We start from the raw sequence: 17,422 nt of genomic DNA on the forward strand, positions 1-17,422 counted from the left end.
TAATATCTAGTTATTTAGAGTCTCTAATTTCTTCTTAGGAGTAATTTTAAGGGAGTAAATTGCCTGGATGGCACATCTCAGAATTATTTTCACAACTTAAAATATTTTTCAGTGTCTGAGAATATCAGAAGCTTAACTTTTTTTTTTTTTTTTTTCTTTCTTTCCCCTGGAAGCTCTGCCATGGTTGAATGCACATCAAATTTTGGGGCTAATTGTATTAAAATGTTCTGGTGTCTCTGTTCTGCTGTATTGTCCATGAATACTGATACCACACCACAGAAACAAAGAGGCTGTAATCATGACAGAACCTAATGTCTTTAGAATTTGTTCTTCTCTGTATTTGCTCCATCTGTCTGTTCTGGAGACTTTATATGTTGATTTTAAAGGGTTAATTTACAGATGCCTTTCAGTTAGAGGGAAATGGATATAAAAACCCAACACCTTTGCCATATAAGTAGCCTCAAGGCATCCTGTGTACAGCATAATTAAGTACTTTCCAGTCTTTTTCATTTTGCCTCTTCATTCCTGCAAAAATGACAATGAATCAAACCACAAGCACAAGTATTTATTAGATTGCATAAGTAGAACTCTTGTATCTGAATTGCACCAAATTCTTTTTTCCCAAAATAGTCACATTCAATGAAGGTGCCTAGGAACCTCTTAATTTACAAATGGACTTGGAGTCACCTTCCAAGATAAACCCACATTTACCGTTCGTTTGTTGTGGGGTTGCAAAGTAGTCTCTTTTTAAATCTCCATCTTGGGCATGCTGTCAATCACAGAAGCCTCCCACTTTGCTGATTCCAGTAGTAGCTATGCACATAGATAATCCTAATGTTTTGGCCTCTCCTTGCTTTGGAGAAAGGAGTTTGAGGTTTCTGGTAAGCTTGCTTTTCTCTCTGCTTAACTTAAACCCACAAGCCAATGCACGCGGGGGGGTGGGGGAACACCTCAAGACAACAGGGTAAGTTGATGCTAAGTAATTGATAAATTGCCCTTTTAAAAAGAGCTTCAAATCATGGAAGCTCCTTTCCATCTAACAACTCAGTGCTGAGATTAAGGCTGGTTTATAAACTAGTACAGATCCAAAGCTAACACTCTAGGCCGGTATGAGGAGCAAACAGTTGATACAGCAGAGTTGTTCTAGATTAATACTAGTATGTCAGATAAAATTTACATTCACAAAGTGACTTTTGTAAAAACAAAGTTGAGACTAAAAGACCAGAAGTTGCTTGTATTAAAGTGCAGTTTTGTAAGCTTAAAAGCTGAAGGGTGCAGTTTCCATTGGAGATGGGAGCTAGGCAAACTTGCAATTAGTTGCTGGATTCAGTTCCACTGATAGCGTTATCTCAGTCTGATGAGGAAGGGTTTAAAATAATACAATGGTACACAATGGGGCAATGTATAAAATAACAGGAAGTGCTCACTTGTTTGTGTAGTACTAGAAGGGTGTCTCTGTTCTAGATAGTCATAAGGCATCTTCATATCCAAATATCAAGGTAGTTACAGGTCAGATTTTCAGAAGAGATTAAGGGAGTTAGTCACTCAGTTCCCATTGAAAATGGAGGGGAGTTAAACTCCATATTTTGTTGGTGCCTCATTTAATTGTCTTGTTTTCAACAGGTAGCAAGCCCTTGTCAGCACACAAGGTACAGCTACACTTAAGGGTGGGGGGGAGGAGGGCAGAAATGTGTTCTTAACCTGGATTATCTACATGGGTTAAAATAGCAGTGAAGACACAGCAATTCACCTTTTAACTCAGGTTAGCAGCTGGAGGTCAGCCCCAGGCTGCTCCACTGGCTTGAACTGTAGCTGCTAACTCAAGTTAAAAGCCACACTGTGGTGTCTTCACAGCTATTTTAACCCATGTAGATAATCCAGGTTAAGAACACATTTTATTTATTCACCTTCTATTGCATTGTAGACATCTCCATAATGTCTTCATCACTTGTGTTCTTGAACAACATCAACACTGGCCCACTGAGCCATTATATGAAAAATACTAGATGGTTCATCACAGGAAAAAAACACAGGATCAGTGTGATTTATGGTTGAGTACGCTGTTGTGAAGAAGCAACACTAGCAATACTGAAACCAGAATTAGAACAGAGAAACCGAAGAGTGAGAAGATGGCAGTGGTGCCTATGAGACCCAGTTCAGATACAGACTTAGTCCTGTATAAGGACTAACGGTTGACTTGGAATTACTAGCCCTGGAGAGGTAGGGAAAATATTTTCCACATGCCAGCATAGTAGTGGAAAGGCATGTGCATTGTGTGGGGAGTGACTGATGGTAACCTTACCATGCCAAAAATGCTTACGTTTGGTCATCAGTAAGTTAAACCTTTGTTGCAAAAGGAAAATGCCAGGGAGGCATTAATAGATTAGTTTTTAGGTAGTGAGCTCTAGTCACTTTCCTAAAGGGTATTGCCATCTGTTTTTATATTGTGCCTTCCTCGAGTTCAGCATTGGAACGTGCAAGTTGCCTTGGGTAACAATCGTTCTTTGCTCTATGGCTCCAAGCAGGGGAGGCAGCTGTGTTGGGAAGTCCTTCATATTCTGAAGCTGGTTGCTTCCAACAGAAATCCTGAGAGTCGTGGGCAGTGTTCATGCACAAGGAGAGGGAGGCCAGGTCAATTTAAGCATACATGGTGAGCTGCAGCCACTGAAAGAAGAGTGAAAGTTAAGTAGCAACAGAAGTGATTTCAACGTGACGGGAGAACAGTAGACCATTGCCATTCTCATCATTCACATAACAAAACTCAGAACTGATGATCCTTCTGTTACTACCAGTTCTTGTTTCTATGAACTGTAACATGAAACTGCTGAGAGAGACCCCACATTTTAAACTAAGAATGTTGATGATTATGACTTTGGCACGGTCTGTAGAATCTCTCTAGTGCTTGGTGGTGATTCACAGCTACGTAAGACTTAGAGCCTAGTTCCTCCCACACCAAGATTCACTCTCAGCAATTGTCCTTTCATGGGTATGGCCCTCCTGCCTCTGCTGCACTAGCCAGCCATGTAATAATGTTCAGATAGTTCCTCATTACACACAGCTGAAGTGGCCCCCGTCCTTTCACTTTTTATCCACATGTCTGCTGTTCCTTTGGGACTGGCTGCTTTTTCCCCATGTGTTGTTCCCAGAGCCAGCTGCTTATAAGGAACTGCACCAAGAATTTTGTGATGTAAATGCACAGATGGGAAGGCAAAGGAGTTAACTAGTTTTCTTGATCCCTGACAACAGCTGAACTTCTAGCAGTGAGGATGGGATTTGGTAACTCCCCCTGCTGTTCTTATATATATATATATATATATATATATATATATAAAAAATACACATACCCTCTCTCTCTCTCTCTCTCTCAAAAATGCCAACCTGCAGGGAGAACATTCTTTGGAGCCTGTCTCCTTTCCCCAAACATGCCCTGTGATAGCAATCACTTCTAGAAGGGCTCATAAACACATGAATTCCAAATAATAGTGGGACTAGATTTAGGCCCATGCCATAGAGAATCATGTTTATATCTGGCCCATTTGGCTGGACCCTCATCACATAGAAGTTTCTGATCCCCACTAGGCCCATCTATCTCCCCAGGAACCCAAAAGGGATGAAGACAAATGCATCTTAGGTGGTTCTATGGTGATATCAAGACTGGGAATGAGAGGTTACAGTTGCACTCAGTATAATAGTGACTTCCAAAACCTAAGAGTAGAGTGCATCCCCCACCTCCTTCCCCTCGCAATTTAAATCAAAAACAGGGTTATAAAATGAAGTAATGTAAATGGGATATATTTATAGGTATCTAGCAGCTTTCACCCCAGAATACTTCATAAATGGTACAGAAGACAACTGGAGCCACAGAAATGCAGCCATTCCTAGAGTTGGAGGATAGCCGCCTGCTAACACTCACTACGTCACCAGGGAGAGGATGTTGGCTGAGGAGGTTCTTTGCGAGTGTGGGTCCTATTTCCGGTCCTCCCTCTATTCACGCATCCCAGCACAGTTCCTCTGGGCGACGTCTGCTGGCTCCCTTGACACCTTCAAGGAGCAGTGGGCGCTGTCCGGGGTTCTCTGTTCAGTGTCCCCCTCAGGTTCCCTTTGTTGGACCCTTTGACCTTCACACCTGCCCCTGTTACATTTTTGGTTGTCCCCTGTAATTATTTGAGTTCCTGAACCTTGTGGATCCTCCCCTAAGGCTGGGGGAGGGTCCTTTAGCAATGGGTGGGCTTGCACCTGCCTGCTTTCCCGTACCCAATAGGAACACTCATTACATTATGCAGCATTGTGGGCAGTGGCAATGGTCTGAATTTTGTCCCATGCTACTTGCTCAAACACCTCTCCTAATGCAATGTCTCAGGGGATCCCCATGTCTACCCAAGGCAGATCCACCTCTGTTTTTTTTTTTTTTTTTTTTTTTAAATCTTACTCAATTGACTTGCATGGAGTAAGAATGCATGGACCTCAGTTCACATATCGTTAAAGGGTGAAGGGCTAAATTCACCCTGCTGCCATCTGAGACAGTAATTACAGGGAGTCTAGGTGTTTCAAGCTAGAAGTTTAGACTGAAACCGTGCTTTCAGACAGGCTCTTAAAAGTCCTTGGAGTAATTGCACTATAACTTTTTTTGGCCCTGCCACTGGGTGCGGGGCCCTCTTAGGCGCAGGGCCCAATTCGGGGGAATTGGTGGAATTGGCCTAAAGCTGGCCCTGATAGTGAGGTCTTATTTGAGAACTAGGGAGAGGCACCACCTTAGGGTAGGATTATTGGGGTAGGAGATTATTGTCCAAAATATTTTAAATGGTGTTTTTAGTTTTAAATTGTTTCGTAAACCTCTAAAGTTCTTGGATGCACTTTAAATGACAAATTGTAAGAGATTTAGGTTGCATTCTGATAGTCTAATTTACCTTATCGATCTAATGGTTTTATACTGCCATACGTTACTGTGTAGCTGAGCATCTTCCACATAAAATTGATAGCAATAGCAAACTCTCTAGCAGACATCATGGAGTCTCTTATCTTACCATTTGGACAGTAATGTCAGCTTAACTCTGACAAGACTCCCTTAAGCATAAGGGTGACAAAGAATAAGAAAAAACAGTTACCTACCTTCTGTAACTGTTGTTCTTCGAGATGTGTTGTTCACGTCCATTACACATTAGGTGTGCGCGCGTTGCGTGCACGGACGTCGGAAACTTTTTCCCTCAGTGGCTCCCGTCGGGCCGACAGGGTCCCTTCCCTCCCGCCAAAGCGGCGCCCCGCTCTAGCATATATATAATCCTGCGGGCCCGACCCTCCCTCGGTTCCTTCTTGCCGGTGACTCCGACAGAGGGGAAGGAGGGTGGGAAGTGTAATGGATGTGAACAACACATCTTGAAGAACAACAGTTACAGAAGGTAGGTAACCATTTTTTCTTCTTCAAGTGATTGTTTACGTCCATTACACATTAGGTGACTCACAAGCTTACCATTGGAAGAGGGTAGGAGTCAAGGAACAATTGATTCAAGCACAGCCCTGCCGACCACCACGTCCTCTCTGGTCTGATGATGGATTGCGTAATGGGCTGTGAACGTATGCACTGACAACCAGGTGGCCGCTTTACAGATTTCCTGGAGTGGAACCTGCGCCAAGAAAGCCGCCGAGGACGCTTGGGCCCTAGTCGAGTGAGCCCTGATCGCCGGGGCTGGTACGTTGGTGAGCTCATAGCATGTGCGGATGCAAAGCACAATCCATGCTGACAAGCGTTGAGCCGAGATAGGCTGGCCTTTCATTCTCTCCGCAATGGCAATGAACAGTTGTGTCGACTTGCAGAATGGCCTGGTCCGTTCCAGATAGAACGCCAAGGCTCTACGGACATCGAGGGTATGCAGGCTGCAGTGGCTTGGGTCCATATGGGGCTTGGGGAAGAACACCGGTAAACAAACGTCCTGCCCCATATGAAATTCCATGACCACCTTAGGAAGGAATTTGGGGTGCGGCCTCAGTTGCATCTTATCCTTATAAAAAACTGTATAAGGGGGTTCCGAAGTGAGGGCTCTCAATTCCGATACCCTCCTAGCCGATGTGATGGCCGCTAGAAATGCTACCTTCCATGAGAGGTGCATGAGGGAGCAAGAGGCTAAGGATTCAAAGGGCGGTCCCATGAGTTTAGTTAAGACCAGGTTAAGGTTCCATGCAGGGACCGGTGGGCGTGAGTAGGGAAACACCCTCTCCAGCCCCTTGAGGAATCTAACTACCGTGGGCTTGGAGAATACCGAAAACCCCAACTCTCCCGGGTGGAGCGCCGATATGACGGCCAGATGCACTTTAATTGAGGCGGGGACGAGCCCTTGATGCTTGAGGTGCAGCAAGTAGTCCAGTATTGATGGGATGGAGGCCCGGAGAGGCTGTATGAGATTATGCTCGCACCAGAGAGAGAATCTTTTCCATTTGGCAAGGTAGGTTGCTCTTGTGGAGGGCTTCCTACTACCAAGAAGAATTTGCTGGACCTGCTGGGAGCACCTATGCTCCGTATCATTTAGCCAGAGAGATACCACGCCGTGAGATGTAGCGACGGTAGGTTCGGGTGGAGTAGGCAACCCCGGTTCTGTGTGATGAGGTCGCAATGGAGGGGTAGGGTAATCGGGGCGGTCAAGGACAGTTCCAGCAGGGTCATGAACCAATGCTGGCGTGGCCACGCTGGTGCGATGAGGATGACTGTCGCCTTGTCCCTGCAGGTCTTGAGCAGGACCCTGTGGATGAGTGGGAATGGTGTGAAGGCATACCTCAGGCTCCCGCCCCACTGAATCGCGAAGGCATCTGCCAAGGAGCCTGGGCTGAGGTTCTGGAATGAACAAAACTGAGGGCATTGGCTGTTGTCCTTGGTGGCGAAGAGATCCACCTGGGGAAACCCCCACCTTTGGAAGATTGAATGCAGGACGTCCTTTCTCAGCGTCCATTCGTGAATGTGGTACAACCTGCTGAGGCGGTCTGCTAACCCGTTTTGGACCCCTGGGAGATATGCTGCCAGTAGTTGGACTGAATGGGCTATACAGAAGTCCCATAGGAGGAGCCCCTCGTGACAGAGGGGAGAGGATCGGGACCCGCCCTGCTTGTTTATGTAGAACATGGCGGTAGTGTTGTCCGTCAGAACTGACACGCTGTGGCCTTCTACGGTAGCGTGAAAGGTCTGGCAGGCGAGGTGAACTGCCCTTAACTCCTTCAGATTGATGTGGAGCAACTTTTCTTCCCTGGACCATAAGCCCTGGGTCTGCAGGTTCCGTAGGTGTGCCCCCCAGCCCAGGTCCGATGCATCTGTCACTAACGTCAGGGCGGGTTGTGTGTGGCGAAAGGGACCCCTTCGCAAACTTGCTGCTGATCGAGCCACCAGCGGAGGGAGTTTGACACCCGAGCTGCGATTGTCACTACTAGGTCCAAGGAGTCTCTGTTGGGGCGATACGTTTGGGCTAGCCATAACTGTAACTGAGTCTTAGGTAGGCATGTCTGACTACGTGTGTGCAAGCCACCATGTGCATGCAGCATCTGGCCATTGTCGTGGGAAATTGTTGGATGGAGCTTACGACCCTTTGAATGGCCAGGAAACTGGAAGACTTGTCCATGCCACCACCGAGTCCAGGACTGCTCCTATGAAATCCAGTTTCTGCGGGGGGATCAGTGAGGACTTGGGTACATTGACCAGTAGACCGAGCTTGCGGAACACCTGTAACGCCAGTGCCACATGGGAGCGGACCTCGTCCTCTGACCTGTCCGCGAGGAGCCCGTTGTCCAAGTACGGGTATACCCGCATCTTTCTTTTTCGAAGAAAAGCTGCCACCACGGACATGCATTTCGTGAACACTTGTGGGGCCGTTGCTAGGCCGAAGGGTAAGTCCGCAAATTGGTGTTGGTTGATGGTGAAGCGCAGGAACCGCTGGTGGGCAGGGTGGATGGCGATGTGAAAGTACGCATCTTTCATATTGAGGGCAGCGTACCAATCCCCCGGATCCAGGGATGGGATAATAGCGCCAAGGGAGACCATACGAAAACGTGCCTTGACCAAAAATTTGTTTAGTTTGCGGAGGTCCAAAATAGGACGGAGGCCCCCTTTTGCTTTGGGAATAAGGAAATATCTGGAGTAAAACCCTTTCCCCCTTAGGTCCGGAGGGACCTCTTCCACCGCTCCTACTTTGAGGGGGGCCCGCACCTCCTGCATAAGGAGTTGCTCGTGAGAGGGGTCCCTGAAGAGGGACGGGGATGGGAGGGAGGGGGCGAGGAGAACTGAAGGGTGCGAGAGGAGGGGCGCCCCTGCGGGAAGCGGGACCGGTGTCCCCAGGAGCCAGATCTCAAGGTCCTGGACGGGGGGGCCTTGCTGGTGGTAGGCCCAAGGGGTCCAGAATGGCTATTGTCCTGGCTGGCCCCACTGTGGGTGCCAAGCAGCTTCCTGTTCCCTGTGGGTAAATCTGCTGGACTGGCCCGAGTCTGCCTCCGAAACCACGGACGGTGACCTGGATGCCACAGTGGTGCCATGGGACGGTGCTGGTCCGGGGTCGGAGAGTAGTACCTCTGTGACCGGGACTGGGAGTAGCGTCTTGCCGACCTAGACCTGGACCGGTACCAGTGACCTCGGGACCGGGAACGACTGCGAGTGGTCGGTCTTGGGGATCGCGTGGCTGACACGTCCCGGTGCCTACTCGAGTAGGGCTGCTGGGTCGGTGCCAGGTGCTTATTGGGGCCCGACGGCTGTGCGGCCCTCTGCGCCGAGGGTAGCCAGGAGTCGACCGAGGTGGAGCTCGACCGGGATCGGCGCCATGAATGGTGTCGAGATGGTGACCGTGATGGGCGCACCATTGCTGGCTTGCCTCTGGATGGCAGTCTTGGTGGATTATCTTTGGCTTGGAGGGGGCCCTCAGTGGACAATTCGATGAGGTCCTTTGCTGCCTCAAATGTGTTCGGGGTGGAGGGCTGTTCCAAAAGCTCCTCCAGCCCTTCCTCCTCACTCGATGCGCCTATCCCGCTGCTCGACGGGCCTTTAGGCGCCGGAGCCACTGGCACTGGGATCTGTCCTGGGGCCGCCACACCCTTAGGCGCACTCGAGGTCTTCGCAGGCACTACCCTCTTATGTGGGGAGCGTCCTCGGGCCTTGGGTTGGCCCTTCGATTTTGCCAGCGAAGATGACCGGTGCCGGGGGTGGTCCTGCTGTGTCGGTGCCGTAGGCTTAGGGTGCCCCGCTGGTGCCAGATTACGAACCGATGCCAGGGCACTCCGCACCGAAGTAGACGGTGCCGCGGCCTGATGCGTCAAAGTGGAGGGCTGTAATGCAGCCTCCATGAGCAGCTGCTTAAAGCGAAAGTCTCTCTCTTTCTTAGTCCTGGGCTTGAAGGCCTTACAGATCTTGCAGCGCTCTTTTTGGTGTGCTTCCCCCAGGCAACGGAGGTACGAGTCGTGGGGATTGCTTATCGGCATAGGCTTGCGGCACATGGCACAAGCCTTGAAGCCTTGGGCGTGCAGCATGCACCGCTGCCCAGGGCCGGTGTCGGGATTGACCAAACACCTAAAACAAAGGATCTTAACTACTACTAAAGAACTGATAACTGCTAAGATTAACACTAGCTACTAAAGAACTGATAACTGCTAAGAGTAACACTAACTACTAACGCTAAGGGACACTCTCAAGCGAGAGACAGAGTTGTTCCAACGCGGCAAGAAGGAACTGAGGGAGGGTCGGGACTGCAGGGTTATATATATGCTAGAGCAGGGCGCCACTCTGGCAGGAGGGAGGGAGGGGACCCTGCCGGCCCGACAGGAGCCGCTGAGGGAAAAAGTTTCCAACGTCCGTGCACGTGACGCGCGCACACCTAATGTGTAATGGACGTGAACAATCACTCGAAGAAGAACAAAATTGCGCAACCTGACCATAACCCAAGAAAAATACCTGAGTAAAATTATTTACCTCCAAGACGTTGAGTTTAATGATACCATCTCCATCTTTATCAAAGGCGTGGAATGCCCCTAAGGAAAGACAAATCAATACAAAGTACATACAATTACTATGGATAAAGTAAAGGCCATCCTGTGTATAACAAACCAACCTACAGTCCCAATCTCTTGTATAGAATTGTGCTGATAGTTATTCAGCTACAGGGCTTGTTAAGTGTCCTTGCTCGCTTGTTCCTCAGCTGTAGTCAACAAGGCCCAGTTACTTATTTTCTTTTGGATTTATACACTGTGCCTGTCATGTCACATAGTCCTTGAGCCCATATGTGAAATTATTAAAACAACACATTAACCCACCTCACATATAACCCCATAATCACATCCTTCAAGTGAAACACTGAGATAATATATCAGCTTCACACCACATACTGTAGCACAACAGATTCAAATGGTCAGAGCAGTGAAGGAACCAAAATGCATAGTTGAGGGCCCTCCTGCCTTTAGTAGCTGGATTTATACAGGGCCAGTTCGTTATGAGCAAGGATGACCATGCTTTTGTGGCACACAGGAGTGAGAGGAAATACCCAATAATAATGTATCCAAATAATATATGCAGCTGGAAAGAAAGAGAGGTGAAGATGCTGAAAAACTCTGTTCCCTATGGCTAATGATATTAAGCAGCTGTATTTCACTGCAGTTGTAGCTACCAAATAGCCTTCAATAGTAGCTTTATTTATGGGATATTTTACATTGCTGGAGTACTAATGAATAGGGTGACCATATTTCCCTATGCTCAATACGGGACACCTGGTAAAATTACTCGTATTCAAATGAGTTTATGGCAATCAGTCAGAAATGCAGTACAAATGTTCAAATTAACATCAACATTGACTGAACCCCAATTAAAAAGAAATACTGCATACTTGGATTCTTTTTTATTTACCTTCTTATCTTTAAGGTTTTAGGGTTCACAGGGAAAGAGGTGACACACACACACCCCTATCTCCACACCCACACACCCATACCCTTCTCTCACACAGGGGCGGGGGTGACCAACCAACCCGACTCTCCCTACCCCGTGCTCTCCATCCTCTATGCCTGGCTGGGGCCCTGGGATGGACCCGCCTTTCCCAGTACCTGGTGCTGCATCTTCCCGAGGCAATGTGGGGGTGTGGAGGGGGGGGGAGATGGGGGTCACATGCTTCCCCCCCAATTTCTGCCAGGGTTCACACCAAAACATGGCCAGCAGCAGCCTTTTGGCATTGTGCAGGATGGAAGGGATGGGAGCTGCTTCCAACCGCAGGGGAGGAGGAAGGGATGACCTGGCCTGTGTCTTTGCAGAACTCATCTCTTCCTCCCTTCCTCCCCCAGCCCCCATGACTAGAAGCAGCTTATCCCTTCCTGCCTGCACAGTGTCAAAAGGTAGCTAACACCTTTAGGCTGCTGCTGGCCCCCTGACATAACCCAGCTGCCTCCTGTCCCCTACCTATAGTACAAGCACAAAGGGGTTAAGCCCTCAGGATGGATTGTGCACCAGGGGCCAGGGACCCTGACTGCAGGGGCTTCAGCGAACCAGCCAGAGAGGTGGCTCAGCAGGGGAGAGTGCCTAGGGGACAGAGCAGCCCCACGCTCCCTGGGGGCAGGACCCCAGGCGGTTGGGGGTGGGGGGTGAAGAGGGTGCTAAGCCCCTGCCCGGGGGGCTGCTGTGGAGCCTGCAGGTTCAGGGCAGGAACAGGCTGGAAATCACTCCCTCCCCCAACTCCAGAGCTTAGCTGAGGGGCGGAGACTGGAGACTGTGCCGCACTACACAGGGCATTGGCACATGCAGGGCTTGGCGCCTCCTGGCCAGTGCCTTGGGCCAGAGGGTCTTGGATTTTCCTGGGGTGCCAGCCCAGCCAGAGGCACCTGGGGGAGGAAGGAGCCTGCAGGCCAGGCTGCTGGTGAGCTGAGTGCTCCGACCGGGGGCTGGTTCTCCACACAGCGCTGGGAGCAGGATGTGCCCCGTTGGGGGGCTAGGGATACAGAGGAGCAGCGGGGCTAGGGGGCGAAAGGGCAAAGCAGGGAGAGGACCGTGAGAGGAGGCATATGTAAAGGGCCGATGGGTGGGCAGCAGAGGCGACACGTAACTGGCCGCTGCCTGGCACCTGCCTGTAGTTATCAGCTGCCGCAGCATGCAGCCAGGACCGGCCAGAAACAGGGCAGGGGGTGGGCTCTGGTGGCCGAGAGCTGGCACGCGGGGAGGGATGCGCTGATGGACCAGCAGGGGAAGCAGCCAGCCCCATGCACTGCGGCTTCACCCTGCCACCAGCCTTGCATACCCACCCCCATCATCAGCCACTGGACCTCCTCCCCCCACTCACTGTTGGGGGTGGGTGGGCGGCTGGCGAGCAGGGATCTGGCCAGCAGCAGGACCTACCAGTACTGATGGGGGGAGGCAGAAAATCCAGGATAATTTGCCTGACTTTGCCTGAAACAGTCAGGACACCTGCAGGAGGGTTTAAATACGGGACTATCCCTTTAAAAACAGGTCATCTGATCACCCCATTAAAACAGCCACTGCTCTGAGGGAGCTTACCGAGCCTGAGACTCATAGCTTACAACAACAGAGAAGCACTGCAGCAGAACAGATGACATTCATTATTGAAATCAGCTAATTTTCATAATGGTCACTGATATTAAGCTTTCAGTAGAGCTTTAGAGCAATTTTTGCTTGGGAGGGACCACGTGCTCCTGTGTGAGAGAGGAATAGCACAAGAAGAAGGACAGTAAAAATTGGACAGGCACTTACTGAACATTCCTTCCAGTCGCACAAAGCAGCAGATAAAGCTGTCGAAGTCAATGTTCATGTTTTTGTCAGCATAGCGCATTGTAATGATGTCATAGAGCTGCTTGTTAAGGCAGAAACCTGAGAAGGAAGAGAAACAGAAGACAGCTGTTCTTCAGCTCTTGGCACGGTTCCGGTACCAGACTGACACTGAGAAAAAGCTTTGTATGGAGTCATCAGTTCCTGGGCCTAACCATATACCAAAGGTCCAAGCTGAGTGACTCAAGAAAAATAAAAATGCAGGAAGCTTTATTGTGTCAGGTTACTCTCTTAATAGGAAACAGCATTTTGAAATTACTGTTTCAAGTGGCAAAAGTGTGCTCATTACCTCCCATTATCGCTGTGAAGAGAAGGTCCTTGCCCTAAAGAGTTTAAAATCTAATTTAGACCTGATGAAATAAGGGGCTGGAGTAACAAAAATTCAGACAGGGATCAGTGAGGAAACTAGGTGTTACAACAACAAAACTGTACAGTGGCAAAAAATAAATGACTAAAACATACAACCCCCAGCCTCAATATTACCCATCTACATACTGTATAGGAATGTGCAGTTAGTCAACCAGCGCTGCAGATTGGCTTTTTAGAGGCGTTTACATGGATTTGGGCATTGCTGGGGGCTGGCTAAATGCATATTCATACAGAATATGTGAGCTGTCAATATTAAGCATGGGTTTATAGTTTATTTTACATTTTATTCCTCTCCTAGTTTAAGAAGTCAGGCCAGAATTATTTAAAGAAGAAAGAATATTATTTTAGGCTAATCATTTTACTAGCAAGAATGAGAAACCTGTAAAATGTACCGTATTCCTGCAGCATGTAAAGCAAAACCCAGGTGTAGTTTTTTTATTTGTCCTGGTAAAACCAAAATTCCATGATTGAGGTTTTGCCGAAACCGAAATATAGCTGCCTGAACAATGCACAAAACGTTGATGTAGATAATTTACCAACGTCTTCACATTAAGGTTCATAACAAGGCTCATGAGTTTCTGAATGATGAAATATCCTCCCTCCCTTAGCAGCAGTCACTGGCAATGGAATGTGTCAGGCCTGTATAGTCTCTCTAGAAGCAGGTATGCTAATGAGTTTGGGAGAGATAAAGCAGCCACCTGGACTGCAGGGTGAATTCTATTTAATTATGTTGCATATTTAATTATGTTGGGGGTGGGCAAGGACAGTTCATGTGCGGAATGAATTTTGTTATGTGCACCAATATGGAGGTGATGGGTGGTGGGAGTGGGGCCAAGGGGTTTGGAGTGGGGCACAGGGTTGAAGTGCAGGGGGCTCCAGCTGGGGGTGGGTGCAGGCTCTGGGGTGGGGCTGGGGATGAGGGGTTTGGCGTGCAGGCTGCCCCGGGGGCTGTGGCAGGGAGAAAGGACTGCCCCCAGCCTTCTCTCACTGTAGCAGCCCTGGGCTGGGGCCAGGAGCCAGGCAACTCTCCCTGTCGCAGCCCTGCATACCCCCTATCTCTCTCCTCACCAGTCCAGGCCCCTACACAGCCCTTGATAGCCTGCTGTGTGGCCGCGCAGCTTAGAGGGAACTTAGCCTGCAACCAGCTCATCAACGTTTATGTGACCCAACCCCCACTGAGTGGGACAGAATACCACACTGAGTGGATGAGGGTTATGGAAGTGGCCAGGCTTCATTTACTAAGACTGGACAGCACTGATATAAGCAATGAAAGGCTAAAGAGCAAACCATCTCCTCCCTTGATATAAAGCAGGTGGGAGATGCTGAGTTCCCCAATAACACTTCCCTACCTCACAGGGGCAGGGCTACCAAGTGTCATGCATCTTGCCACCCCATCCCACCTAGGGTTGCCAACCCTCCAGGATTGTCCTGTGGTCTCCAGGAATTAAAGATTAATCTTTAATTAAAGATGATGTCACTTGAGGAACCCTCCAGGAATACATCCAACTAAAATTGGCAACCCTAGTCCCACCTGCCTGCAGCTCAGCAGGCATCCCCTGTGCTTAGCTGGGCTGTGAGCAAGCTGTAGGCAAAGAGCTACTATAGTTCCTCCTGGTCACCAGGGGCCACTGTGGCTAGAAGCAGCCAGGTGACCTCTCTTGCCTGTCAGTATCTGGCCAGCCAGGAGGGAGCCCCCAGCCCAGACTTAGAGGAGGGGAAAGGGGCTGTGGCAGCACTATCAGCAGGAGCAGGTAGGCAGGTGAAGGGAGGAGGGGGGCAGGGTGGGGGATAAGAGGGGACAGAAGGTGGGGACAGGGGGTGAAGTGGACAAAATGGGGCAGGGATGGGGAGGGCTGAATAAGGGAGGCTGCCCCAGATTCCACCATCAACAACCCTCCCAGGCTACTCCAGGCTTGCTGTGTCAATGGCCCAGGAACGTCCCCCCACTGGCTCAGTAATGCTCACTGCTGCTCCTTGCCTCCTCCCTTCCCATGCTTATGAGGTGTGTTGGGAACAGGTCCCTGCCTCCCTCACACCAGCTGCCACTAATTGGTGGGAACCCTGGGGGAAATAGGTGACTTCCACCTCTTGAGAAATGTCACGCATGGAGCTGCACAAAGCTCGGTAGCTGTGCCAGGCAATTAATTAATGCTTGTAAAGCTCCCTGAGATCCTTGATGCAGGGTGCACAGGGAAGGCAAAATATTGTTTACCACTGAAAGGTAGAACTGACTGAATAGAAGATTCAGTCTTCAAAACCCGAAGTGTTTTCCTTGCAGCTTGGACATGTGAAAATTTGTCCAGGGCAACAGCTCAGTATCCAGGTTTTTCTAGGGTGTATTCCTTTAAAAGGCTGCACTGTACTTCTCATTTTCCCTACATGGGTACAGGAAGGGTAGGAACAAGAGGAAAGCAAGAGGGAGTGGATTCAGATGAATCCCTGGCATTGAGTACTGTGCAATACCTGCATCTTTGACTGCATTACGCATCTCGTAACTATTAATGGTGCCAGAATGATCTGTGTCATAACGTTTGAAAATTTTCTGGAAAAGAAAAAAATAAATATCAGGAATAAAGTTTGGTCATTTTGTAGAAAAACAATGCTGATTGAGGAAGGCTGGCCGCTGAGCAGGGCTATGATTTTCACCCTAGCACTCTGGTATCTAGGCTTCAAAGGCTAGACGAGTTCCATACAGAGTAGAGTGGTGATTAGTTGAAGAATAATGACTGTCTGTGAAAGTTGTGTGTTTCCCTCCACACACACATTGAGGTAAAGAATGGTGACGCTGCAGCGCAGTTGTAAGGGGTGCTGCATTATTGTAGGGGCTATCGCTCTGATGAGATGTTGTACTAAGGCTCTTCTTTCTTATGTCTTTTGGCTGCCCAGTTAGAAATTGAAGATCCAGGGCCCTTTACTAAAAAAAGTTGGAAATAATCCCAGTGTCCTGACTAATAGACCCTTTCTCTGTATAAATCAGGTTGCAATTCCCAAGTCTCTGGGTGAGCCATTACAGAGTACATAATGATAGTTACATTTGCTTATACAATCACTGTATTATCATCTAACTCAGTGGTTTTTCAACCCTAGGGGTCTGCAGACTATGTCTAAAATTTCCAAAGGGGTCCGCACTTCCATTCAAAAAATTTTAGGGGTCCACAAATGAAAAGAGGTTGAAAACCACTGATCTACCTCACTGCTTTGCAAACACTTTGGAATATCTAGCACATGAGAGGCGCTGAAAAAACAAACAAACCTATTTTTCTCAGTACTGCATAACTCAAATTCCTGAATAAACTGCATTGGCTGCCAGTAAACAATTCAGTGTCTTAATTTTGATATATAGAAGCTATTTATAATCTAGACTTTTAACACTTGATGAGTTGCCTTTTGCTCAATATTCACATCTTGTCAGGGTTGTCAGGTGGGTCTGCTCTCAGTCCCTGAATACTAGCACGGAGGAGGATGGGAGGCTCGTTGCTGTGGGCTGTGTAGACATAGCCTAAATTCGGTTAAGTCAGCTCCAGGCTAGAGGGAGGCTGTGGAACTCCCCTCTAGAGGTCTACCACAGCTCCTCATTGACTGCCCTTAGATTATAACTAAGGCTAAGGTTTTGTCACAGTTATTTTTAGGGACAGAAGTCACGGTCATGGGCAATAAACAAAAATTAATGGAACACTGTGACGTGTCCATTACTTTTACCAAAAAAAAAACCTGTGACAAAATGGGGAGTGGGGGTTCCAGCACCCACTGCTGCTGTGGCTCCAGAGTTCCCCAGCGTCCGTGTCGGCTGGGAACTGTGGGGTCACCCCTCCCGCTTCGGGGTCTGGGAGCTGCGGGGACCCCCCACTGCGGCTTGGAGCTCTGGGACTGGGAGCTGGGTGTAGGGGCACCGTGTGCAGCAGCTAAGAGCTCTGGGGCCCTCGCTGGCTGACGGTTCCAGCCCCACGGACCTGGGGCTGAAGCAGAAAATGTCATGGAGGACCCTGGAAGTCACGGATTCCGGGACTTCCGTGACAAAATTGTAGCCAATTAAGGCTGCGAGTCTGTCATGCAGGTTACAGATTTAGTGACTTTCCAGGACCTCCGTGATTTCTGCAGCTGCCAGTGCAGCTGACCCCAGGGCCACCCAAGCAGCTGGGATGGGCCCGAGGCCAGCCGCACCAGCTGCTGCTCAGGTGGCCGTGGGTCCAGCCACACCTGCTGCTGCTCAGGCAGCCCCAGAAACCTGGCCCCGGGCCGCCCTCCTTCCCCCGAGCACCTAAAATTTAATCAGGGGTA

At 49.2% G+C, this 17,422-nt stretch overlaps 1 protein-coding gene across 3 annotated transcripts in view; it reads right to left on the bottom strand.

Annotated features, from left to right (window-relative positions):
• Positions 1–1,691: 1,691 nt before the first annotated feature.
• The window catches only part of CAPN3 (calpain 3), a 68,464-nt gene continuing 52,733 nt past the window's right edge, over positions 1,692–17,422 (bottom strand). For all 3 annotated transcript variants that reach the window (XM_054028248.1, XM_054028247.1, XM_054028250.1), the window contains 4 exons: positions 15,608–15,686; positions 12,701–12,817; positions 9,929–9,987; positions 1,692–2,664 (listed from right to left, as the gene is read on the bottom strand). In XM_054028248.1, the coding sequence (XP_053884223.1) occupies positions 2,638–2,664; positions 9,929–9,987; positions 12,701–12,817; positions 15,608–15,686 (282 nt within the window). In that variant the 3' untranslated portion in view covers positions 1,692–2,637. The remainder of the gene's footprint in view (positions 2,665–9,928; positions 9,988–12,700; positions 12,818–15,607; positions 15,687–17,422) is intronic.

This window comes from Malaclemys terrapin, chromosome 4 (assembly GCF_027887155.1).
Source record: "Malaclemys terrapin pileata isolate rMalTer1 chromosome 4, rMalTer1.hap1, whole genome shotgun sequence".
NCBI lineage: Eukaryota > Metazoa > Chordata > Testudines > Emydidae > Malaclemys > Malaclemys terrapin.